The 27605-nt window shown below is 32.1% G+C and overlaps 1 protein-coding gene across 3 annotated transcripts in view; it reads left to right on the forward strand.

The window, feature by feature from the left end:
• Positions 1 to 27605, forward strand: part of LOC126809517 (probable serine/threonine-protein kinase dyrk1) — a 63709-nt gene that overhangs the window by 33419 nt on the left and 2685 nt on the right. For 2 of the 3 annotated variants that reach the window (XM_056103132.1, XM_056103133.1), the window contains 11 exons: positions 575 to 668; positions 2698 to 2764; positions 11705 to 11821; positions 12022 to 12112; positions 14506 to 14581; positions 15122 to 15216; positions 15815 to 15944; positions 16501 to 16583; positions 17094 to 17173; positions 17695 to 17782; positions 23628 to 25342. In XM_056103132.1, coding sequence (XP_055959107.1) covers positions 575 to 668; positions 2698 to 2764; positions 11705 to 11821; positions 12022 to 12112; positions 14506 to 14581; positions 15122 to 15216; positions 15815 to 15944; positions 16501 to 16583; positions 17094 to 17173; positions 17695 to 17782; positions 23628 to 25342 — 2636 coding nt within the window. The remainder of the gene's footprint in view (positions 1 to 574; positions 669 to 2697; positions 2765 to 11704; positions 11822 to 12021; positions 12113 to 14505; positions 14582 to 15121; positions 15217 to 15814; positions 15945 to 16500; positions 16584 to 17093; positions 17174 to 17694; positions 17783 to 23627; positions 25343 to 27605) is intronic. The other variant, XM_056103136.1, reaches the window with a different exon arrangement.

Consider the following 27605-nt stretch of genomic DNA (forward strand, 5'->3'; position numbering starts at 1 on the left):
GGAAACCTACTTATATACCAAATCTATATTTAAATCAGTTGTTTTCGGTGTTTAATTCATAAACAAATTAAAGGGAATATTTATGGATTTGTTTATAATAAAATATGTTACCTTGGTTAACAGTTGGACATATGGTGGTATCATTTCATATTAAGAGGTCTCTTGACAAATGTTTTTATATACTTTATAATTCTTTATTAAATCCAATCAATGTTTCACAAGGAATAAAATTTTATCTAATTTAAACTAAATATTATATTATATTAAATATAATTTAATAATGAAATAACTAAATTAAATATTAAGAATGTAACGTAAATTATATTTTCACTGTCACGATTATGAATACTTGAGTAAAAATTTAATTTGATGCATTGTTGTGAAAAATATGACACGATCTTTACCGTGTTCCCCCCCTTATTCTATCGCATATCGCCATGGCTACCTTCCACTCTGAACACAAACGAATGAAAATACAACAACAATCACTGGTCCTGAATTGATGAAATTGTGTGACCTATGGTGCTTGAAATATGGTGCTGAATCTGATGTGTTGATGGGATGAAAATAACAGGACAGGAAAAACAGTGGAGAAAGAGCGCCCTCTGTGGAAGATGATATTGACGGCCATCTTATATATCGTCAAGGAGATATTCTACAAGCACGATGTACACAAATTTCGTAATGTTTAGATAGGCTCTTTATCCTCATGTTATGTTTTTTTTTTTTTTTTTTTTTTTTTTTTTCAAATTTTTTTTTGGTTTACTTTTATATTAATTTATATATTTTTATATGCAGTAATTTGCATATTATTGATGATATTGCATTATATCTGATATCATAACCACTAATGTATTCATTCTTTTTTTATATCAACCATCCGAAAAGTCCCCTTCCCCACCCTCTAAGCCCCATTCATCGGTACAACACACCAGCAGAACTTAAGGACTTTAATACAAGTAATGCAACTTGTTCTTAAATATCTATTTATTGCCTCCCTTTGTTTTGTTTCATAATACATGCTTATTAATGCTTTTGATCAATTTTTAAATTTAAAAAATGGAAGTATTTTTGGGGTTATCTCTCTGATATATCATCTAAACTGACCTTATATCATCTAAAATGAATTTAATCTAAAATTAATATCCAAATGATAATATATTAGATCTCTTTATAATTGTGGCAAATTATACACAATTTACTGACATAAAACTGCATACAAAATGAACATTGATACTATTGATAATTAAAAGAGGTGAAAAAATGAAAATAAAGCAGTTGTCCAAAATATTTTGCCCACTTTGATGAGAACTGTTTGATCTAGAATTCAAATCTGAAGAAATTATACTAATAATATTGATCTAGAACATATATATTGAGAAAATCATTACACATGAGTTTTTGAACTGCACATAAAAAAAAGGATAAGACAGAAACTCGATAGATATTCTTTTGATTTCTCTCAGTATGATTTTGCATGTCAGATTTTTCATCAAAATATATTTTGTTTTATCAAAGTTCAGATTTGAATTGTAAATTTCTTAGTCTACGTAATGTTGTTAACGAAGATTTCAATATAGTCATGATCAAAAAGAATAATCATTAATCGTAAACACTTGAGTAACTTTACTTCTGATAATAAAAAAAGAAGATAAAATCGACATCTTGATATCCAAATAGACATTGATCGACACATTCACCTAAATACGATAGCTATAGTGAAAGAAAATAAAAGCGGAGGAGGATGAAATGGTGAAATCTTGAGACGTCAAGATAGGAGTTAATTCTATGGTCAATCAATAAATGTCTTTGATTTGGTATGATTTAAAACAAGCATCCGGTCGTGATACAGAACTGTCCGATTCATTTTACAACTAGGTTAACCCAACAAACACAAAGCTAAAGTAATTGGAGGAACGTAATTTCAATATTAGCCATTTTTAGAAAGTCATCTTTAAAACCGTGGATATACTATTATTCAAATTTAACAAAATTAAAGACTGATAAAGTGTTCTTTAGATGATAATTTAATTCTAAAACCAAAATAGATAGAAATGAGTTATCCTTCAGTCGTTAACTGGCCAGTTCGAGAGCAACAATAAAAAAAATGAAATCATGAGAAAGTAGGAGCCCTTGAGGTAATAGGATAAATAATTTTTGCACCGATATGCTGTTTGGTAAAACTTTTTATTGTACATAGTCTGAGAAATGTTAACATCTTATTATTGGATTTTAGAATAATCATTAAATCTAACGAAAAGCATAAAATTTCTAAACAGACAAAAACAGTTAAATGTGTTAAAACACAATAATATGTATAAATAATGTAAGGAATTCATAAACATAAAGACAAATTAAGAATAAGTTGATATCATTGAGCTCTAGAGAATATAATTTAAAATGCCTACTCCAGACATTGTTTTTTAGGTGCATTTGGAGACCTGTGCATAAATGGGTATTTTAGCTCTTCAAACTGCTATTGGAATCATTCCCAAGCATGAAAAGGAATAACATGCATAGAAGATATGACAGTAGAATAACTTTCACAGAACAAACAACACGGTTCTAGAAAAAAAAAGCATTGATAAGCATGTCCCCCATTCTATCCTCCCCACCTCAAGGCCTTTGTTAAATATACATTTGCATTATATATAAGTAAAAATATGGTTGTAAGATTATGAAATGTTTTTATTTTAGATGAAATAGTCGGTACTTTAGGAGAAGGAACTTTTGGAAAAGTTGCAGAATGCAAGGATCTACAGAAGTTAGTATTTTTTTTTTTGTATATCTTATTAAAACTATATGATAAAAAAGTTTATTTTAATAAATGGGAAAACTAAAATTATAATTGACCTGTCAACAACCTGTCAATTTCTGCTTTTTGAAGACATTCAGCTTGATCTAACCGGGCAAGTGGGTTTATAACCCATTGAATTTTATTGGGTGAGGTAGGGAAGTGCCTATCCATTATACACAATATTATCTTGTAGTCCATTAAATTGTTACTCATATATTTCCCATATCGTAAAATGAATTGCAGCATGATTACAGTCCCAGTTGGGAAAGGAATGCATCTTTAATATTTACATTGATGAAATTATCTATCCAGTGAGAGTTGATGAATATTAATAATTTTTGTCAGAAAAGAAGTACTTACAGTTAATCATGTATTGGATCTGTTCCATAATGCTATATTATGATTAACTTAGTTAGTTCACCCCTGATGGATTGATATATGTGAATCCTAACCCTAGACTCAAGTTAATATAAAAATGAGGATCAATAACTTATGGTAGGGTAGACCACATTAACCCTTCACATTGTTTTAGCTTACTTTTGAAATGCAATGAACTTAATGCTATTAGTCATGACCGGGACCACTAGAAACCAATGGTCACACTGAATGTAGATTTTACTATTTGAATATTCTTAATCTTAACCATCCAAATGTTGATTGAATGTTCAATTGAGATGACCTGGAAACTGTAGAACTTGATCATTTTGTTTGTTTTTGACTATTAGTTTATTTCATTGAATTAATATCTGAAAGTATTTCATAGACAAAAAACAGATCAGATTACATTAGTTTTAAAGGAACCAAGTCTCTAACTTAATATCATCCATTGTCTTCCACATTGAAAACATGACTTATTGGTCAATTTAAATCAACATTGATGGGCTTTTGATATTTAATATTTAAGACAAAATCAGAATTTTAAAATTGGCACACGAATCATGTGCCAGAATGCTTTCGAAAGCCATTTGTAATGAAGCCAAAGACTGATATTCAATTTGTATTCTTCACGTAATTCGCCGAACATAACTGATTAGACATTACAGTAAAACAGAAACGATTGAATGTAAATCAGTTTATATACATTCATATTATATTATTACATGCGTTGTGACCCATTTGTGTCCATTTCTAGGTGCCAATGTGTGATCAGCATTACCAGATATCACTTAACATTTTCACAATTTCATGCGTTATTGTCAATTTAGTTTATTGTATTTTGACTAATGGTTTTGACTGGTTGTGATGTGTTATGTTTGACTTTCAGCGCTTTCATATCATTGTGTAGACTACATCTAGAGTACATGTACTTGCATAACACACCCAACAGACATATCCTAAATAAAATACATCTGTACTGTAAAAGGATCTTGTGTACATGTACAGTACAAACTGCAGTATGGAAATCTAAAGGCTAGCACATACAGTTCCATGAATACCATAGCACTTTGGGACTTGATGTTATCCGACAGTCAGTGCCATTCTGTCGTTTCATATAGCTCACCATTTCCTTAAAGGATTTTTTGGGAACAATATAGAAATTACATTTAGCATCCAGTCTTTTTATCTTTTTAAAATTTATGTGATGTTGTTTGATGAAATGAAGAAGCATCAGATATTTCTGATAAAATGCACTCTATATATGATATGTATAGCCATGATGTATCCACTGGCTGGTTATAAATATGTTATATAGCAAAACCTGTATATATTCATTATACAAGGGTTTCCTTTATAGAGATAATGCTTACTCCAGTATCCAGTCAGTATAATGGGAATCCACCTTATAGTAAATCTTGTTTTAGTGAGGTCCCATATGGATAGTAATGAGGCAATAATTGTCAATTATATTTAAATTATAAACATGTAAAATAGTAGTCATAATTACCGATATACGTTGGTAGGAGGTTTTTATAGTATTTGGATGTTTGCCATCTTGTTTCTCTTACATATTGGAAGTTGTACGTTACTGTTTAAGAGGCATTTAGTAATTGAACAAATTAAAATGATCAAAACTGTTCTACTGAGAACAATTAGCAAATTTTATTGTGGTTTATTTCGTCTTCGGATAATCACAAAATTTCAATAAGATCAGAGCTATGTTTGTGCAATGATTTTATCATTTCTAACCATAATTAAAAGTGAGTAATTGTCTTTCATAGAACTGTTGTAATTATTTATATAAAAGGAGAAAAATATGTTGCTGCCTGTACTTCTGAAGTCCAAACTTTCCACAAAAATTCATATATATTCATGCATAATAGTTTTATGAGCTTACGTTTCATTGCCGGTAGTATTTTGGGAATTGAAACATTTATTTATTAATTGAAAGAGAATGTTTAGTGTAACTCTATGATAAATAGTTAGAATGTGCAATCGCCTGTGAATTTAAATATAATTTTAGACATTTGCATAGAATTTATCCTGATTATAACAAATGGGTTACTCATGCTTGGAGTTGATCCAAAAGTTAGCAACAGGAACTGTTCCACAGCTAGATGTATGTATAAGTGACTGCAGTTGCGTTACACATTAATTGTATGCATGGTGCTCTGTTCTATTACTTTTTACAACACAATATGAAAACTATTGGACAAAACCTGTCCAATGTTAAGGACCTGGGATGCACTAGGAGCCCCCACCCCCTGTCAACCTCCTACAAATCCGCTTTAGATTCTATTTGTCATTATTATAACAAAGAAAATAAATGGGGGGATGCCCAAGTTCAGATTTTGTCGTTGAAAGTTTTCAATCGTATAATCCAATGAAGTTCAATGGTGCATCTATTGGTAGTAAATTTTGAGAGGTCAGGGTTGGTACCAAGTTGTTTAATTATTTGATAGTCTAGATTTTGACTGGCGTGTCTCAGTAAGTACAAGTGAGTCGCAACTAGGGTGTCTCTCTTATGGGTAATATCAGCATAGTGTTCCTTTAGCCTAATGCGGAGCAATCTTTTGGTTTTGCCTACATATTGTTTATGGCATAGATTGCAAGTAGATTAAATTTTTACTTTGGTAAGTCAAGTTGTTGAGACATTTATATGATTTGCTAGTTTGACTAGAACAGAATGTGGTCTTGAGTTTAGCATTTTGCAATATTGGCATTGAGGCAAGTTACAGATGGAGTCTAAATAGGCATAACATTTCCCATTAGGTGTGAGGTTCCTAATGGTGGTTGAGGTTAAAAGATCTTTGAGGGATGGATTTCATCTGTAAGCTGTAAGGCATGGTTCGGGGTGGGGGGGGGAGCCCTGAGGCAATCGTTCGAGCTATGGAGGATATGCCAATATCCTGAATGATCTTGCGGATGTGTACCGAAGTGGGATTATAATCCGTTATAAAGACTGGACGTTTGTTGTTCTTAGGTTTTATTTTTGTGTGTAGAAGAGTTTTCCTGTAATTATATTGGCTTGGATTGATTTGATTGGATTATATATCTCTGTGGTAAACTTGTTGAAGATAGTAATTTACAAGGTCATCTGCATGTTAAGTGTAGTCTGCAGGGTGCGAGCAGATGCGTTTGAGTCTCGGAAATTGACTGTAGGGTCCCTTGTTTTTGATATGTAGTGGGTGGCATGAGATATAAATAAGATAGGTAAGAGTGTGTGTCTATGGGTTTGCAGAAAAAGTAAAACGTTCAAGTCTCTCATCTCAATATTCTCACAACCATTAGATCAACATATAAAAAGTCACTCTAACAGACAGGCCCAGTTAGTGACACCCTTATATTTTTGTCCAGTGGGTGCCCCATAGTTTTCAGGGATTCCAGTATTTTTCTAGTAAGATTGAGTATCTCTACATTTGATATATATCCAATATGTATCTTGAATTTTGTTCCATATTCCAATCTTTGGTAGTTCAACAGTCAGGGCAACAAATTGTCTAAAATATGTGGTATACTAAGCCTTAGGAAAAAAGAATTACCCACAGTAAAACCTCATTCCAAATCCAGACAATATCTGAAATTACATGTCATGTCGTTATCTTTATGTGTAAAATAAACTCCACAAGTAAACATTCAATCAACATGCAGCTATCTTTCCTTCACATAAAATATTCTAAACCTGTTCATTGGCCAGCTCTTACTGGAGTCAAAGGTCATCTGAATGTCATTTTATGAGGCAACATGTCAGATGGACACAAAATAAAGAATTAAAGGTACATATATGTAAACTGTACAGCATATGAAAAAAACACATGTACACTGTACAGCATATGAAAAAAAACTATCTAGTGGCATTCATAGGTTTGGTGATGCCCGGGGCCCAACACCATGATTGTATACAGCCAAGACTCAAGTATAGGACCTAGTACGCAGAAATGTGAGAAAGGAAGACATTTTAGATATGTCACTGTGTCAGAACATATTAGATTAAATAAAGCAGTCTGTTATAGAACAGCAATAATTTAAAAAAAAAAAAAGAACTGAATTTAATTTCCTTGTTTGATCGATACTTCTGAAATGGATGCCCACTATGTGAGACAATCTATTACTATTATTTCTTCAGTCAGACATTGTATCCATTGAGAATAAATATATTAAGAGACATAAATGTGTAGTAGTAAGTAATTGAATGAATTAAGATGTATATGTTTGTCTAAGAGTGTGTAAGAATGTAGTGATGTAGGCGGTGTTTGTTGACCAGTTTGGCTCACTTCCATTATAAATGTAATCTTCCACTCTTCAGACTATCACCGGTTTTATATCTACCATATGTATTAACTAGATTTACCTATGATAGTATATATTCTGTTAATATTAGATTACTAATCGAATGGCAGAAGGTGATAATTGTTGCCCCCATGCTGTGACTAATGATAATGCACTCTTTATTTGTTTTTGGCGCTGTAGACTGTATAGCACTCCCATTTCAACCTGTAATCAGGCACTGGCTCACAGAGAAAGTTCCTCAGCATTTTTCGGCATAATTTCCTCTTGTCAATTGTGCTGGAACCGGAGGGCCTGGCAAGGAACATTATCTGACTGTTCCGATGGAACAGAAAAGCGAGGTCCTGTGAATATGTTGGGTTGCCTGTAAAATATCCATTGCCAATTGGAATTCGATAAAGAGCAGGTGGAAATATCACTGTCCAGGGAAAATTTTCCTCATAGCCACTGCACATCGTATTCCCTGTCTTCATTAACCCAGTTGGTTCAGAAAAATAGGACATAGAATCCCATTTTATTTCATGTTCAATACGTTCCCATGTACAAACTGGGTGATTTGATGTATTTGGACTAAAAACATATTCCAACTAATTAATCCATCAAAATTTTGCATCAAATCCTTCTCAAAACACTTTACGCGAGGGAATACCCCTGCTGTAAAAGATCTGTTGAACTAGGTCATGTTTGTGTGTGTCACATGACTTAGCTGACAGACTAGCTAGCAACGGGTGCGAAGTCAGAGGAGAATTCATTGCATATACAAGACGATGTTGTCTTTAATCGCTATCCATTTATCATAAATATCGAAGCCTAATTAAATTCTCAGATTATCCACTGCCCACTTCTTTTTCGTGATTTTTATCTCAGCAAGTGTTTTACATCCAACTCTTCATTAAGTTTATCAACAGACATTCCTAATCATCGAGCTGCCGATTAGGGAAACCCTTACATTTTTGTCCTGTATGCACTCCATGAGTGTTTTTCGGGGAATCCAGTATTTTTCTTGTAAGATTGGGTGTCTATACTTTCCGTATAAAATTGCCGTACTTTTATTGGAAATAACCACCTGATAAATACTTTTCTGGGAACGTATCTTTAATCAAATACATATGGTTTGTAATGTATAACCTTCACCCCAATCCAGAGTATATTTTATTTTTAAAAGCCAATTGCACTTTATCAGATATTGTAAAACATTGTCATAATTGAGACTAGTTGATTGAGACTAAACATATGGTTATTATGGTACTAACTTATCAACAGACATTCCTAATCATCGAGCTGCCGATTAGGGAAACCCTTACTTTTTTGTCATGTATGCACTCCATGAGTGTTTTTCAGGTAATCCAGTATTTTTCTCGTAAGATTGGGTGTCTATACTTTCCGTATAAAATTGCCGTACTTTTATTGGAAATAACCACCTGATAAATACTTTTCTGGGAACGTATCTTTAATCAAATACATATGGTTTGTAATGTATAACCTTCACCCCAATCCAGAGTATATTTTATTTTTAAAAGCCAATTGCACTTTATCAGATATTGTAAAACATTGTCATAATTGAGACTAGTTGATTGAGACTAAACATATGGTTATAATGGTACTAACTGGAACAGCTGATTTATAATGACTTGTTGCTGGATCACAGAATCAATGTAACCATGTATGGTATGTGACCTCTGACCTCATTGAGAAGAGGTACTGTAAACTATTGTAATGCTGTAGTGAAGGATAGCTGTGGTTTGATTGGTTCCAGGGAATACTATATTTTGTTTACACATATGGTAGAATGTATGGTATTATAAATAAGATAATTTTGTTTTGAATATGTATTAAGTTCAATTATTCAATCAAATAAGTGTGCTGTATCTAAAATTCTTCAGAAATATGTCTGTTCTTAAGAGCCAATGATGTATTCTTTAACAATTTGGCCTTATGATCGGAATTTTCAGAACAACTTTTGTTAAATCTTGTTAACCCCTTTCCTCAACAATCCATGTACAAGTTTACATTATGTTAGTCTTATTTGGTCCCATAAATGGTCCTGTGAATGATATACTTGTGGCAGATCAGATTCAAATTACCTCTCCTGTTTTCTTACATGAACAATTAAATGACTTTTTTCAGAATTGTCAAGGTTTCCTTCCTCTTTGTAATCTTAATTAAGGACCCAACACGAACCAAGGCAAAAAAAAAAAAAAAAAAAAATAATATGTTAGTCTTCAATTGACCTATATTTTCTATTAGTATAATGTTTTGTATATCCCACCTTTGTCTTGATAAAGATATATATGATGTTTTGTCAGTTAGTGATGAACAATCATTTTGGCAGCCTCTCAAACGATAAAAACAATTTTGACGAGGTAAGCAACTGGATTCACCGAAAATAATCTATCTAATTTTACAAATGCTGTCTCTCATCTGATGTCAAAATTTGTCGGTTTAGAATCTTTATTTAGTTTGTACAATTAGACATAGGTCTATCTAAATCTAGATTGTGTACTTACTTGTATGTATTGGGGTTAAATCTGTTTACAGTCGACTCACGCTAAGATTGTTTTTTGTTTGTTTTTTTCTTCTTTTAGATCGTGTTCATTTAGTTATTTTCAGATGTCACATTCTTTAAATTAACCATTGTAAAATAAATTAAAGATGCATTATGTAAGATTTAGATACAGAGCTGGTCATTCCTGCATAATATTAATAGTTCAAAATGAATATATTGAAAATTTCATTCAAATTACTTTATTCTGAGCAAATTTATCACCGTTTGGAGTTTTGACAAGATGTGGCATAGACTGTTTATTATCGTAACAACGGTACTTGTTTTTTGGGACTTAGCCTCGCTTCTCTCTTTTTGAATTAAATCATTAAATGGCCAATGTGTTCTAGTCTACTTAAAATCAGAGCATTGATTATGAGCTAACCATGTTAATAAATGTTTTAATACCCGTAATAGTTTATATAACATTTGAAGCCAAAATAAAGACCTGCAATAGTCAGATTTAGCTCTTACATAATGCATCTTTAAATGTTTGTCTGTTTCAATAAAGGCTTATTTAATTCCACACTGTATCAAATTTCTATTAAGTTTTATTAAATGCTGCTTTTGCTGTTCAAATATTTCAAGTCATGTTTCAAATCAAATTATCTAATTTAGGATCTATTTTGCTGCATTTTCAGATGTTTAGAAAGCGTGAAGCGTTCAAATTTCATTTTCTGCTATCCGTTTCTTTATTCTTTAGTCAGTTTCAGTTTTGATGGAATTAATATTATAAGCAACAAAAATCTAATCATCTTATTTTATTTTTAATTATTTGTAATCACCATCGATTACTATATATTCTATTTAAAGGACAATATTGGTGCCAGTCATTATCACATATGCGATAGAGCTGGTTAAACACATTCCAAATATAATTTTATCTCAGAGATCATTGCTACGATAGCTGAGTAATACAAGTTTTCTGAATCGGAAGTGACGAACGCCAAAGGAAAACACGAGTCATCTCTCTATATAACTGACTGATGTGACGAATTATTAGTGAGCAGAAATTCGCCCGTATATCCGTTATCATTCGTCACATCAGTCAGTTATATAGATAGGCGACTCGTGTTTTCCTTTGGCGTTTGTCACTTCCGATTCAGAAAAACTGTATTACTCAGCTATCGTAGCAATGATCTCTGAGATAAAATTATATTTGGAATGTGTTTAACCAGCTCTATCACATATGTGATAATGACTGGCACCAATATTGTCCTTTAAATAGCCTTTTGAATAACAGAATATCTGTGATAGCAGCACACGGATAAGACCCTGGGTGTGTGACTAAACAATAGTTCTCCATGATAGACACAAGCTCTTTGGTCAAGGTATAGACATCTATAAAATATAGGACTGCTATACCTTGACACTCCTAGAATATGGACCTTTATATGAGATAAGACCATATATTGGCTTTAATGATGGTAATATTTTTTATTAAAAAAATGAAGTTAATATAAATGTCAATTACAAAAACATTCTAGACTTCCTTCTTGTTAATTGTGAAAAAACCTCCTTGGGAACAATAGATTGGAGAGTAATTTGCTTACATGGATTCTCTGGTTTTAATGAGTTATGGTGCAAGTTTGCTGGGGGGTAGGGGGGGGGGGGCAGGAATTGTCAGAGGCATGCTCCCCTTACAATATTTTGTCTCCATTTAGTGCAATATTGTATAAATTTTGAATTTTATTTTTCAGTACTGGCGATCGCCTTGCGTTAAAAATTATAAAAAATGTGGAAAAATACAGAGAAGCTGCCAAGCTAGAAATAAATGTTTTAGAAAAGTTAAAAGAAAAAGACCCTGAAAATAAATAGTAAGTTTACTGTTTCGTTTTTTGAGGTTATTTTCTTTTGCAGATTTTAATGAAAGGACTACACAAACCTCTCTGGTCCTGGATGGTCATTTTCTTTAGTTTTAAATTTCTTTGCAGCTACATTGAAATTTTGTTATATATATTCCTGTTTCAGACATTATAAATGATAAAATATATGTATGGTAATTGTTTACTTTCAGTTTATGTGTAAAAATGTTTGACTGGTTTGATTATCATGGTCACATGTGTATTGTGTTTGAAATGTTGGGTCTCAGTGTATTTGACTTTTTGGTAAGTATTTTGTGTAGAAATTTATTTATAAAGGGTACTATAATTGTGTTGCCACAAAACCATAGTTTGTAAAAATTAGAATTTCGAGAGAATGTAATATCCAAATCCATCTCGTCATCATAATGTCAAATGTTAGGCTGTTTTAACAGATTTCCAACAAAATTAATTTAAGTTTTTTATAAAAAATGAAATATTAGTTAATTAAAGATGCATTATGTAAGATTTGGATACAGAGCTGGCCATTCCTGGTGTAACAGTTCAAAAATAGATAATCAAAAGTGAATATATTACTCTATTTTAATCAGTCATTAGTGTTTGAAGTATTGACAAGATGTAGTGTAGATTGTTTATTATCTTAGCACCGGTTATGATAATCACGACTAAGTCTTGATTATCCATTTTATCGTTAAATTTCTAAATCAGTTTAAATCTTGGCAATCCGATGGTCTTTAGAGTTGTCTAAATAATAGTTTACAACATTTGAAGCCAAAATAACAACCTGCAATAGCTCTTACATAATGAATCTTTAAGGTAATCAAGCTGTTATTTTGCTGTGCTGGATGTTTGATGACTCTGCAATTCATCTATTTGATTACACAGATTGATTCGAGTGGGCCTATCTTATTAGATACACACAATAATTAAAACTTGGATAATGGTTGCGTTATTTTGTCCATGAATCAATTTGTAAAACCTCAGCTGTTTAAGCAGAAATGATATGTCCATTATTATATATTGGTCTATCAACACTATATTCTACTTACATCACTGCTAATGATCCCTACACGCAAGCGAATTACTGAAATGAAATGAAAACATATGTTAGTCCTGAAATGACCTAGTTTGTGTTGGGTGTACATTAAACTCTCTCTCTCTCTCTCTCTCTCTCTCTCTCTCTCTCTCTCTCTCTCCTTCCATAATCATGAAATTGTAAATCAAAACATTAGACTTGGATCTTCAAAATAAATGTCTATGAACTAGTGAAATAAAATGAAATGAAATGGAGTTTAACGTCCAACTGGTTAAATACATGTAGGTTGGACACAAGATGACCATACATATAAACTAAGTTAGTGATGCATTAGCACGTTGGAGGCAAATAATTAATGTTCAATTTACAGTGATTTGATACAAGTCATATACAGTTCATACTGGTTGTCCAACAGTTTAAGGTCTAAAATACTTAACCCTAAATAGGATAGTGCTTAGATTTTTGGGTGTATCAGATTATTATTTTGTATGATGGGCTTATTTTTCAATTACATTTATTTTCTTTGAGTGATAATGGCCTCTCTAATTTCAAAAACCTCTTTCAGATTTCATTTTCCTAAAATAAAACAGACAGTTAATTAGGCAATTGATAAATCCAATCAAGGATTCTTTTATTTCTGTTTCTGCTTATTATATTGTTAATCAGTATTATCTAGTCGAGTAGCTAGCATCTTAATTTGATTATTTTGAGTGAGAAAACCATGACCTTGACCTCAAAACCACTAAATTTACATTAATCTTGATAATTGGAATTGTTTATTGGTATTCATGTTTCACAATTTCTATTATTGTACATTATTATGCTTTTACTTTGTTGTGATTCACCAATAAAGAAACTTGTTAATCAGCAAAAATAGATTGAATTACAGGTACTGTCGCAAATATATTTTAGTGAATCAGATGAATTAAGTCTGTGTGGAAGACTCTTATCCTATGCTTGTACAACTATATGAAACTCTGTGATATTTTTTCACAGAAATGCAAACTTTCAGTTTCCAAATCTGATTGACAATAAGATCCCAAATTTCATGGGGGGTTGGATGGCCGAATGGTTAGCACGTGCGTGCTGTATCATAAGGCCTGTCATTGAGTCAACTGGCGTGGTTTCGAATCCCCGGTTGTACGTGACAAGGAGTAGGGTCGCCTGTCCAACCTTCTGGGTTTTCTCCGGTTTCTGCTAAAGACCCTTACGCGCAAGCGAATTATTGAAATAAAATTAAAATCATATGTTAGTCCCGAAATGACCTTGTTTGTGTTGAGTGGACGTTAAACCCCATTTCTCCCTCTCTCCCAAATTTCATACTACATGTATCTCCAAGTTACTGGATGACCATGTCAACAAACTTAGATATAAATTATAGTAGTGTTATCTGTGCAATTATCAAATCGCATTACAGTTGAATAATGTCATTCCTAAAATTTTGAATAAGTTGTATAACCCTGTTGAACAAATCTAGTGAATTTCCCAGAAACACTATTTGGGTTATTTCTTTTCAATTTAAGTTGTATACCTAAATCCACGGGTACCCATTGAAATCTCGGAACGCTAGTATAAAGTTCCAATGTACATCTGGGTAAATTTATTTAATTAAATGTACTATAAATGTTTTGTATAATTACAGAAAGAAAACCACTATATTCCATATAGCTTAGATCAAGTACGACATATAGCCTATCAACTTTGTTATTCTGTTAACTGTAAGTATCACTAAAAACCACACAACAGAGTACTCCTATAATCTGTCTGAGAGCTTTTACAGTCGATCACATATCAGGCTTAATTCCATTGGTGATTGTTGTCGAACAATATGTCCAATAAAAGAATGTTCAAGACATTGAGAGTGAAAGGAATTAGATAAATATATATTTCAAGCAAATAACCTTTTGAAGCAGTCAGTTACACATAATCCGTAGACAACTGTAAACCTGCTATATTCACAGTATTTTTTCATTATGGGTCATAGTGATTATAATCAAAATAGTTTCATTGTGGCTCTTGGTCTCATTTAATCCCAGGTCTCGCACGTCCACCCTCTTGGCTCTTCTCCTCTCACTAAATCAAAATATTGTGTCTCTGCATAGCTTTCTTTAACTTTCAATTTATGTCTAATAGAACTGTTAATATATAATGTTTCACCAAATTGATAATAGTATGTTTCTACAAATATTTCTGTTAGTTTCTGCAACTAAAGGTAAATAAAAGTTGTATATTTTAATAAATGTATTATTTTGTTTCAGTTTTACATGAAAACCAGATAACCCATACTGATCTTAAACCAGAAAATGTATTATTTGTTAATTCAGATTGTACATCCGTTTATAATTCTAAAAAAGTGAGCACATTTCTCTATATTTATATTTTCTATTGTAAAACTGAAATAATGGGTAAAGCCCTTTTGTCATGTTTCTTGCAAGTGTTCGATTCGTTTACAAAATATCAACAAAACCTCATCTATCTATAACCAAATATAACAATCAGAACAAATGAAGCTAAAGTGAAACTATAAAATGTGACTCAGAATGTCACCTTCACCAAGGTGACTTGGGGATAAGGGTACTGGTTCACTGGTTCATGGTATTGGTCGAGAAAGTTTCTCAGTATTGTCCAGCCTGTTTCTCCAGGGCCTGGCAAGGACAAGTGTCCAGTCTTTCATTGATGTGCCTGAAGAGGGAGCAGAAACACCGGTGTACGGGCAATATTTCCCTTAATACACTGCTCGGTGCAGCAAAGAAGTATGTTAAGACCCATTTCATTTCATGGAATGGGACCTTGATTGAAAAGGAAATTCAGTTTTAAATTAGTATTTCACCAAAAATGAAATGTACTCTTTTGATATATGGTGAATCATCACCTGTGTTCAATACATAAATTATGTATACTCATTGCTGAATGCGTATTATATTTTATTACTATGATATTTATCATTACAGAGGAGAGATGAAAAAACAATAAAAAACACTGAAATACGTTTGATTGATTTTGGTTCTGCCACATTTGATCACGAACATCATAGTACTATTGTCTCAACTCGACATTATCGAGCTCCAGAAGTCATTTTAGGTAAAATTGCATTACTTTACTTTCAATAAACATCTAAAGGTTCCCAGCAACGATCACTTTTAGGGAGAATTTTCAGTCATGTGGATGAAAAGTTGTTTTGCATCCTTGGATAAATCGAATGTTGACATATAACCGATTGTGTGTTGATTATTCCATAGTTTTAATGATATTAATAAACAAATCAAGCTTTGTCTGAGCAGTAATATAAATAATACATCAGATCTCAATTCAACACTCTATTTTGATCCTGATCAGAGAGGTTAAGCTCCTTAGTTCCTTTTAGAAAAACATTCTAAAAAGTTCTTATAGTTGGAATTGGGTTTTTTATATGTCAGATTTACCACCACTTGTCTGTAAAGTAAAAATTCTTACCAGTGTATTAGATGTTTTACTTTATCAATTTCATTATATTTGATTTGAAAAAGTAACAAATTTGATTTGAACAAATAACAAATTTGATTTGAACAAGTAACAAATTTGATTTGAACAAATAACAAACTTGATTTCAAAAAGTAAAAAATTTGATATTTACCAGATATTATTATTGTTATTATAGAATTAGGGTGGGCCCAACCATGTGATGTATGGAGTATAGGAACTATAATGTTTGAACTATATACAGGATTCACATTATTCCAGGTTTGTATAATTTAGTTACATTGACATTATTGCACCCACACTGGTGAAAGCCAAGTGATGGATCAAACCAAGGAAAATCTGGGTTTCTGTAATTTTTTTAGGTTAAACATGGTACAGTGTTTTGCACAGCAGATTTACCAACCAATTCAATGACAATTCTGTTTTATGACACTTTTTTAGGTTATACCTTGAGGATTGAAATTTGGTACACTGTTTGGCATAGCAGTGTTGCTGATCAATTCTATCCCAATTCAGTTCTCTAAGTATTGACAGAACTGTAATTTGCAGTATCAGTCTCCTATAAATGCACACATTGTAAACTTTGTTAAGGCCATTACTCTAAGAATGCTTGTTTTCATAAAACTTTAATTCCACAACAGTTTCTGCAATTTGTAAACAATACCCATCGTTACTCTAGCCAAATAAGTTTTATTTGATGAAAGGCCTGTTATTATCTTTATGAGGCTAATTACATAACAAAGTGATTGTTTATAATTTATAATTTTACAGACACATGATAATAAAGAACATTTAGCCATGATGGAGAGAATATTAGGATCTATACCATACAGATTAGCAAAAAAATCCAAGTAAGCTCAATATTCTACATTTATAATATTGGACTTCAATTTAAAGGAGAATCCCAGAAAACAAAAAAATGCTATAAAAACTCTACATCTTTTTTATATTGTGTAGCTTTATTATTGAGCGCCAAACAAATTAAGAGAGAGTTATCAAAATGAGCTTTTTCAGTCAGTTTTGTTTCTAAAGCATATCACATTAACTGTTCAAGATATCTTTATGAAACTCTGTAAACGTACCAACCTATTATATCAAGGTATCTTTAGACATATCAACCTATAGTATTAGATGCACAAATTGGTACTCAGAACCATGTTATTTTTTTGGTTTTTTTTTGGAAAAAAAACCATATTTCTGGGATTCTTCCATTTACAAACATAAAGCTGTAACTAACGTTAAAGATTTTAAAAATTATTTTTTTTTTACCTGCGTGCAATATTTACTTTAAAACATTTTCTTGAGAATTTTCCTAATTAAAGAAAATGTGGGAAAACAGCAAAGATAATATTTTTTGTCTTCTGTTATAAAGAACCAATTTTTTCTGGCATGGTCGGTTGGATTGGGACCCTACCACGTCTGCCGGACGATATGTCCGTGAAAACTGTAAACCGCTCTACGTAAGTACAAAATGCACGAACAAAAATTCAGACCCTGGTTTGAAAAAAGTTGAAATACTTTGTCGGATGAATTGAGAAAAATTTTATGATAATTTCTATCTCAAAATTAGACCACATCAAATAATATTTGAATAAACAATTTCCTAATATCAATGAGTTCGACAAATACTTTCTCGACTTTTTTTTAGTTTGTGTACCCTACTATGAGTGTAGTCATGACTAACCAGTTTATGTATCGTGCATTGTGCTTTATATAGAGCATGCATTATTATCTTGTAGATAAACAGTATAACCTGGTTGATAAAGACTTAATTTAATACAATACATAAACTCAATTATTTTTTCACTCATTGAAATAAATCATCTCATTAATTTTGAACTTCCAGTGTCTTATTACATTAGACATTGCTTCTTGGTTTTTTTTCTATTCATTTAAACATAGAAATAATTGTTTTTATGTATCTGTGACAATCAGACAGGTTATATTGTAGCTGTGTGTATTTATTTATATATTATTGCCTTTATTTCTTGCATGCTTTTACCCGCTTTTTTTTGTGTTTTTTCCTTTCAATTTATCTAAAAAAGAAAACAAAAGTATTTTCACCGTGGAAGATTGGATTGGGATGAAAAGAGTAAAGCTGGGCGATTTGTCCGAGATGATTGTAAACCGTTATCGGTAAGGATAAAACCCATTTTCATTATACATAAGCAATTCTAAATAAAGAGAGATATCGAATAGACGTTTCACAGAACTGACAGACTATCTACAACATTTCACAGAACTGACCTACTATTTATATCATATCATGGAACTGACAGATTCGTTACCACATTTCATACAACTGATAGAGTATAAATTTATGTTTCACGGAAATGGTGACAAATTACAATGTTTCACAGAACTGATCATCAATTACAATATTTCACAGAATTGATGGATCAGTCATGTTTCACAGAACTGATCTGATAATCAATTACAATATTTCAATGAATTGATGGATCAATTACAATATTTCACAGAATTGGTGGACCAATTACAATATTTAACAGAACTGACTGACCTTTTGACCTCAAAACAACTTTAGTCTTATTAAATATATTTTTGGGATTGGAAGAGAAAAACGGGTTAATAATGATTACTAAAATACTAAATCCTTTAATTACCACATCACTTATTATATTTCATGCACATATATTTATGTTACTAACTGTTTAGTTCTGCTTTATATTGTAATCCTTTGTTGTCAGCAGTATATTTATTATTCTTTTACTTCATACTTTATATTATTTATGTTATTATCTGGATGGCTGTTTTGCGAAGTCGCTGACATGACCACAATCAACAGTGTTTATTTACTTGAGAGCAAAACCGTTGTGTTTTTGATACTGATTTTCGCATAGCACTTTTTGACCAATCAGATTGAAATAATTTGAATTCTACTCAATGTTTCATCCAGTCAAATTAAAATCAAATGTCAGTAACGTTTTAGTTCACTATTTTGACATTTGATATTTTATCTTTGTTGAAGTTCGTCAGATCTCATTTATTGATTGATGAATCAGATTGCCTGTATTGGTAAACAGGGTTTTGTTTTATGGGGAATTATTGGATGCTTGTTGGGTAAACAATAATGGCACATGAGTGATTGATATAAATTGATCACTTATGCAATGAAAAGAAATGTTGAATTACAGTGAAATGTACAGTGAAAAATCAGAAAACTGATTACAATATTGTAGTCAGATTTCAGTAACCAAGATGGGCTGTAATGTAGATATTTTGTAAACTTTTATTTTGACCTTTGTCTTATTTGTGAAAACTTCAAGTAAATTTCTTTTAGATAATGCCTTTTCAGTGGATGAAAAGAGTTACAATCCTATCTCAGATTTATAACTCTTTCTCTTAGCCAAAGAATATTTTAGTTTGAAATAGCAAATTAATGACACACTCAAATGTTGACATGCATAATAAGAGCTTGTAACTTAATATCACTACAACTTGGGTATTTTGTAGTTGTACTGTTTTAGTCAGAGTTTCTGTATTTAATGTTTAGTTTCAAACCATTGTTGGTAAATTGTTCAATTTTGTTAAGAATCATCAAAAAATATTGGTTTCCTGCTGTTGCATAGTTTAAAATGGTCCATTAGATAATTTTCAAACAATTTAATCCTGTCAGTCTTCATCTGGAAATGGGGACCGGTGTCCCAAGCTGTATTATACGGTGTCTGGATAAAACCAGAGGCTCTGTTAAAATTGGGATGGCCTATTTAATTACTAATACTATACACTCTGCTTGTAAAAGTAAACATTTGTAAACTGTTTGAAACTAAACATTAAGGAAACATTAAAACAACACGATACCCTAGTTGAAGTGTATTAGAAGTAATGTCATAAATTAAAGAATACATTATTTTTTGCTTTGGTAATGTAGCTTTATTGTTTTGATATCTGAAAAACTTGTGATCATTATATTACTGAATTGTTATAACTTTAAACTTGTGCATAGTTTTGAGTCATTTAGTAAAAATCTACTAAACTTGGACGACAAGTTTGCAGTTTCTCCATTTTATGTATGCATAGACCATCAATCAAAATCATGTTTCACATATTTATTTAATACTAAACCCTTGTTTGTTTTTCTTACAGTTTTATCTACTTTATCGTGTGTGATTTACTGCATTTTGTGTTAATGATATTTTTGATGCATATTATTAATATTTGTTGGATTTGATTGATTCAATGACTGCTTATTAATAGAATATTCATAACTTTTGATTGATTGAAATTTTGAGTTTCAGGTAGATAGAAATATATATTTTTGCTGAATTTTTTTACTTATATGTCATTCTCTTCTCACTTTTTCTGTCTTCTCTCTTCATACTCTTCTCTGTCTTCTTCTATTACTTTATTTCATTTTATGTCTTCTTGCTCTCACGTTTATTGCCCACAGGTTTATTGCCCACCCGTTTATTGCCCACATTGATATCTGTTCATATATTCTTGTCATTCGCCCTTGCCTGGGGTATCAACCAGTGTTTCACAACCACTCACCACAGCGTCAGTTTTTTTTCTCAACTTTAAGCTTTCTTATTATTGTGTCTTGTCATCTTGATTTATGTTTCCAAGAAATCCTTAGTTTCCGCAATAATATTTACAAAATTATTTTTTAAAAAGATAACGATAAAAGTTTATTTAAAATTGAAATAAGTAATATTTTATTATACAATCAGTGAACAAAAGTTATTAAAAATAACAGTTTATAATACATAAAGATTGACCAATTAATAGTAGTACGGGTAGTTGAAGCTTCAGTTTGATTTATATTACCAAGCCATATGGCTGTAACAACTGGTGTAATTACATCACATACAGGTATAAGGTCAAGGTGTGGCTCTGATATTTACAGTTGATATAAAGAGCATTTTTACATATCTTCACTTAAGCTAATGCCAGCTGTCAGAATAACTTGCCGTCATTAATTATACCAAGTCCTACATATGCGTATTTAATTGAGAAATTCTGACAGTTTAAGCTTCGTTATTGAAAATATTTTCAATTAAAATTAAATGGGGTTTAATGTCCTACTTTTCTGCAGCAACTGGGCTTATGAAGACCGGGAACACTTCCAAATAATATCTCATGGTATGTGTAAACAGACGCTATTTTGGTAGCCAACTAATTTAAGAAGTGGGATTTTCAAACGCTTTTTATACACCAACATTTTCATGTGGGCGTATATTGTTGTCGCTCCTGTCTGTCCGTCCACAATTTGTTTGTGGGCACTTTAAAAAGGTCACAATTCTTACCCGATTTTGACGAAACTTGAATTATAGGTTTATCTCCAAAAGATCTTGGTTCCTTTCAATATTGTATTGGCATGTATCGGATCGAAACTTCATGGATTATGGTCCCTGATTGTGCAAAAAAAAAATGCGATTTTAGTTTGTGGACCCATTTATAGGTCACAATTTTTATCCGATTTGAAAAATCAGTTTATTATATCACTGTTACACCCTGACGATGATTGAGTTTGGCCGCTCCTTGAGTTCAAATAGTGTAAAAGTATGTAATACCAACCTGCTAGAGGTCACAGTTTTTGTCTGTTCTTGATGAAACTTAAAATATATGTTTATATTCCAAAGATCTCAGTTCCTTTCAATATTCACACATATCGGATCGTAACTACCTGGATTATGGCCCTTGAATTTAAAAAAAATCCAGTTTTTAGGTTGTTGATCCTCTAGAGATCACAATTTTACCCGATTTTAAAAAACATTTAAATATATCAGTGTTACAACCTAATGAGAGTTGAGTTCGAATATCGTGAAAATCAGACCGGACCTGACCGAAAAAATAGGCGCTCCTTGTACAAGTGTACACAAATAGTGTAAAAGTATTTAATAACAAGGTGTTAGACCCTCTATAAGTCAGTATTTTTATCAGATTTTTATTAAATATGTTTATATCCCAGAGATTTCAATTCCTTTTGATATTCGTGCATATTGGACCATAACTTCCAGGATTATGTCCCCTGATTGTACGGGAAAAAAATATTTTTTTTACCTTGTTTTTTGGCCATCTCTTGCAGAATGCAAGCGTATCTTGCATGGCAACCACATGTTTAAGAAAATGTGGGAGTAAGCTGTAAATGGCCATAATATATTGTGATTTTACATTATGCAAATATAGAACATGATTTAAGTTGTGTGGGTAGATAACAATTGGATAGATAACAATATTTCTACTTTAAATTGATATGTACGTATATTCTGGCAAAACATCCTCTTATTAAGTCATTGATATTAGTTGTGACGTACATAACACTAAAAATAAGCCTATGCATAGTTCAGTTTGAATATCAGGTTCAGAACATGAAGACCTACCATGATCATTGACTCTCGTAAGACATTAAAAAGGCACTGTTACTTCATTCTGACTGATTTGTAAAAAAAAAAATACAGTTCAATAAAGCATTCTCAAGTTCAACTTGTGTGCCAAATTTGAGACATATGCCAATCGTATTGCAGAAATATAGATTTTTTTTTATTCTGTTTATGAATCATAGTTTTCAGTTAATTCATATTATTTATAAAATTATATTATTTATAAATTGAGAAATGTTAAGGTAGTGCAAATTTATGATAATCTTTTTAAATGCATATATATATATATATATATACGCTCTTTTCCACAACTGATAACTTAATTTTCAAACAAATATTCTACATTTTATCACATTTACAACAACATACTTTGGGATATGTTCCAAAATTAGACCATTTTAAGATTCTTGCCAAAAATTTCCACACGTAAATCATTGGTGTAAAGTTAGACATAAAAACATTGTTTTTCTCTACATGTTTATCTCCAAACATTTGCTATATTTAGCCATAATGAGTTGTGTGCAAGGCAGGGTATGCTTATGCTATGCCAAATAAATAAATAAAAGGTCCCATTCCATTAATAAAGTAAAATTAATCTAATAAAACTAATTTATTCATCCCTTTATCTCTTATTTTTTCTTTATTTCTGCTTCTTTTCTTTCAATTGATGAATATTGTTTTTTTGTATAGGAAGTCCGCATGATTATTGAATTAATCTGTGAATTAAATTATAATTGATAAAATAAAATGTGTACCTGCAAAACCTTAATAATTTATTAATATGGTATAGTGACCGAAATTATGTGAATATCAAGACTTTTAAAAATGAATTTGTTTTTGTCCTTAGTAATTGATAAACCAAAATTTGGAATCAACAATTGAAAACATAACACATATTTTTGAAAATGATTTAAAACTTTCAGGATTTTTTTTTGTAGCTGACATTTTTATTATTTTTCAGCACGGACTATTAGACAAGGGAAAAGAACATTTAGAATTATTTGATTTGATTGAAAAAATGATAGACTATATGCCAGAAAACCGTCCTACATTACGCGAAGTCTTACGCCATAAATTTTTCAAACTTTACCATTGGGAGGATTCTCCTGATACTTCAGCACCTGCTGCAAGTGATGGATGTCTTGCGCTGGACAGTATATCAGCTTCCAGTAGCACTAAGACATCACCTACTAATCGTTTTTCAGGAGAGTTTAATTTAGCAGTAGGTAGTGATTTAACGGGTAGTCCATTAAATTTACAAAATCCAGAACATTTTGTGAAAAGCCAGAGCCCTCATAGAAACTTTAATGATCCATCTTCAAGTAGTGGTGCTACAGCACAGGTAGACAGTCATGAGACTCCTTCCAAAGACTCCAATGTCAGTAATAGCATGAAAAGTACATGCAACATTGAAATGAAGGATAAAAGAAAGAGTCTTACAAATTTAGAATTGTCAGGTGATAATGAACTCAATATAGATTTTAATATTATTCCTCCAACTCCTGTGACCCCAGTTAATAATTTGGAACAAGATTTAACAATAAGCTCCACAATAAATAATGATGGAGACAATTCCTCAAAAACTGCTGAGGTGTTACATGGCCAAGATATAGATATTGATAAAATTCTAGGAGTAGCTGAAGAAGACATTTTTGTCGACTTTACACAGAGACGACTTTCTTTAACTCAAAATGGACTCAATGGTATTCAGAAGGACAATGAAGAAGAAGGAACAAGCGTGGACCAATCAAATTTGGGTGTTGTGCTGGAGACAGTGCCAGAATCGGGCACAACACCAGAAGTAGAAGTATTTCTGGAGGCAGATGCAGAATCATTGACGGTACCCGAATCAAACGAAGTGCCCAAAGTTGAAGTAGCTGCAGAACCGGATGTTGCACCAGAATCTGATTTGGTACCAGTGGTGGATGTTGTTGCTGAAGTTAATGTAGTACCAGAAAATTCACCAGAGGTTGTGCAGAATACTGATGAACATGCAGAAGATGTTAATCGAGATATTCAGTTTTCAGTTGTGGTTGATCTGAATCCACCTGATCAGACCAAAGTTGAATCGGTAAAGGAACAGCCTAAACCTACAGATAAAACTGAAGATTTAGAACAATCTTCAAATAAAGTGCCCCAAATAATTGAGGAAGTGGCAAAGACAAAAGAAAATCCAAAAGAACTGGAAAATCCAAATGAAATAACATCCTCAAAAGAAATAACAAATTCAAAAGAAAATGATCATGGATCAGATGAAGTGACAAAGGATGAAGTTAAAGCTAATCCTGGTAATACAGTAGAGATCAAGCTAAATAAAGCTGAGCAACCTCCTAAAGTTGTGACTAACAGTTTGCCTGTTATTAATTTAGCCACTAAAGCCATGCAGGAACAGGGTGTTGTGCAAGCTTCGAAACCTGTTGAATCTAACACTATACAATGTCCCGCTCCCCCTCCCATTGGTCAAAATTCTCCACGACCTCGCGTAAGACGGCGGCAGCGTAGGCGGTGTTCTGACAAAGCCTGTCAAACATTCATAACTTTTCCCAATCATGATGCCGAAAATGAAATTGTTCAAGCAGCTTTTCAAAAATATGCAGCCAAATTACTGGCATCTAAGAAAGGGGATGACGAAAGTGATGATGAAACCCTCCAATTCTATGACAGTAGCGAAACAAGGTGATTACAGCATTGCTATTTTTAGCATGTCCTAAAATAGATTTCAGTCACTTGCAAAATTTAGATTTTTAGCGTTATATAATCTGATATTTATTTCTGTTAAATTGTTCATTTATTTTTATTTATTTACTTCTTAAAGCTGTGTTACCTATCTTTTATATTTGCAAAAAAGTCTCTAAATATTTGACCAAATTTTACACCTTGTTATGCCATTTTTTGACTCCCATGATGTTAAACAAAATTCACGGAAATGGAAGAAGGAAACATGCCTGGACACAATAATTATTATGATGCATGCATGCTTCTTGTGTAGCATTGTTAAATTTCATTATATTTACACTCCCCCAAAAAATCTTTGAAAAAGTCAACTATAAGCCCATGAGAAAGTGTTTGTAACTACTTTGTTTTACTTTGGCTTTTTTTTCACGTTGTTTACTCTGGCTTTTTTTATTTTTTTTTATTTTTTTTATTTATAAGTAGTTTTCAATAATTTTGTATTCTGTTTTTTAAAAGCATGAAAAGCAAGTGACTGAAAAATGATAGTTGGCGTTTGTTTGTTCTTTGGAGTGACATCATCTTTCATCATTAACACAAATCATTTTTAAAATAAACAGTTTGTTTGTTAGCTTGAACCTTGTCATTTTCACTAATATCTTGTCAAAAGAAATTCATTGTACAGTCTCTTAATACCATCACAGCACGCAGGTTTAAAAATGAGAATTCTTAATGAAACCATCCAAGATAAAGGGGCTGACATGGAAAGGATTGTATAGTTGATTGGATGAGATTAATAACTGAGGCAATAGTGTAGACATTTAAAGAACCTTTGACAGTTAGCATTAGATGAAGATTATTCTGACATTGTACAAATGGTGCTGTGTCTGGGAGATGTTAAAATCCATTCCTTGCCTTTCTTTGTAAACAAATAGATCCAACAATTATGCATTACAAGGAGAACAACATTCAGTCAAACTGCAGGGTTGCCTCGCAGTCGCACTGAATTTCATTGTTCATTTAAAAATCATATTTGGTCCTGAAATAATTTGGCTGTGTTGTGTGGATGTTAAACCCCATTTCCTGATTCGTTTGATAATGTATTTGTGTTTGATGTTTTAACCGATCATATTTACTAACGATGAGTTTTTTTAGACTCTTTTTTTAGAGAAAAGTGGATAGTGAAGTGGATATGCTGTTGCAACACATAAGTTTTCATATAAATTAATATTAATGCATGACTTATTACACTTAAAACAGGTTTTAAAGTAACATGGCTCTGGACATTAGTATTGTTAAAATATTTTAAGAATGCAGATTTTTCATTGGCTGGGAGTGAAATTTTTTGCTGTTATTTTTGTACCCAGCCAATGAAAAAGGCTGCAATCTTATTTTTAATTTGAAATTTGAATTTGAGTCGACTTTATCTATTAAATTAATGGACCCAGGAAAAGATAACTAGTCAGAAACACTACTTTACCCCAGTAGGTTTAGCAGTGGTTATTGAGATGAGATGATTTATAACCATTTTTTCTTCACAAAATTATGGTACTGTAACAATAAAAGAGGTGATAATTAAGTCTGGAATAATGAAAATATACTATTCAAAAAAAGTAGGGGATATTTGATTTTTAAGTGTTATTAAAGTCACCTAATGAAACTGACGAAGAAACAAATGACAAAATGAAATGAAGTTCACATTCATCGATTTATTCCAAATGATCGTTAGACTAAGTAAAGCACAGACTGACCATTATAAGGGTAAAATGATACCCGGGGTCAAACAGCAAAGTTACCACAGCATCACAACCAAGTCAGTAACGGGTAAATCCTCCTCTGTTTGCCAAACAAGCATTGATCCGACGTGGCATACTCCTAATGAGACGTCTAAGGTCATTTTGGTCCAGATTGTCCCATTCCTGTTGCAACGCAGCAGTAAGTTCTTGGACATTGGCAGGACGTTGTTGACGTTGACGTAACCTCTGTCCAAGCATGTCCCAGACATTCTCGATGGGGGAGAGGTCGGGACTCAGTGCTGGCCAAGGTAATGTGGTGATGTTCTGTTGTTGGAGGTAACCTGTAACGATCCTGGCCCTGTGACATCTTGCGTTGTCATCCTGGAAGATGAAACGGCGGCCATGACGTCGTGCGAACGGCACAACATGGACTGCCAAGATGTTGTCCCGGTAGTACTGGCCTGTAACACGCCCTGAAACAACATGTAAAGCCGTTCTTCCAGCAACAGTGATGCCTCCCCACACCATAAAAG

This window comes from Patella vulgata, chromosome 1 (assembly GCF_932274485.2).
Source record: "Patella vulgata chromosome 1, xgPatVulg1.2, whole genome shotgun sequence".
Taxonomy (NCBI): Eukaryota; Metazoa; Mollusca; class Gastropoda; family Patellidae; genus Patella; species Patella vulgata.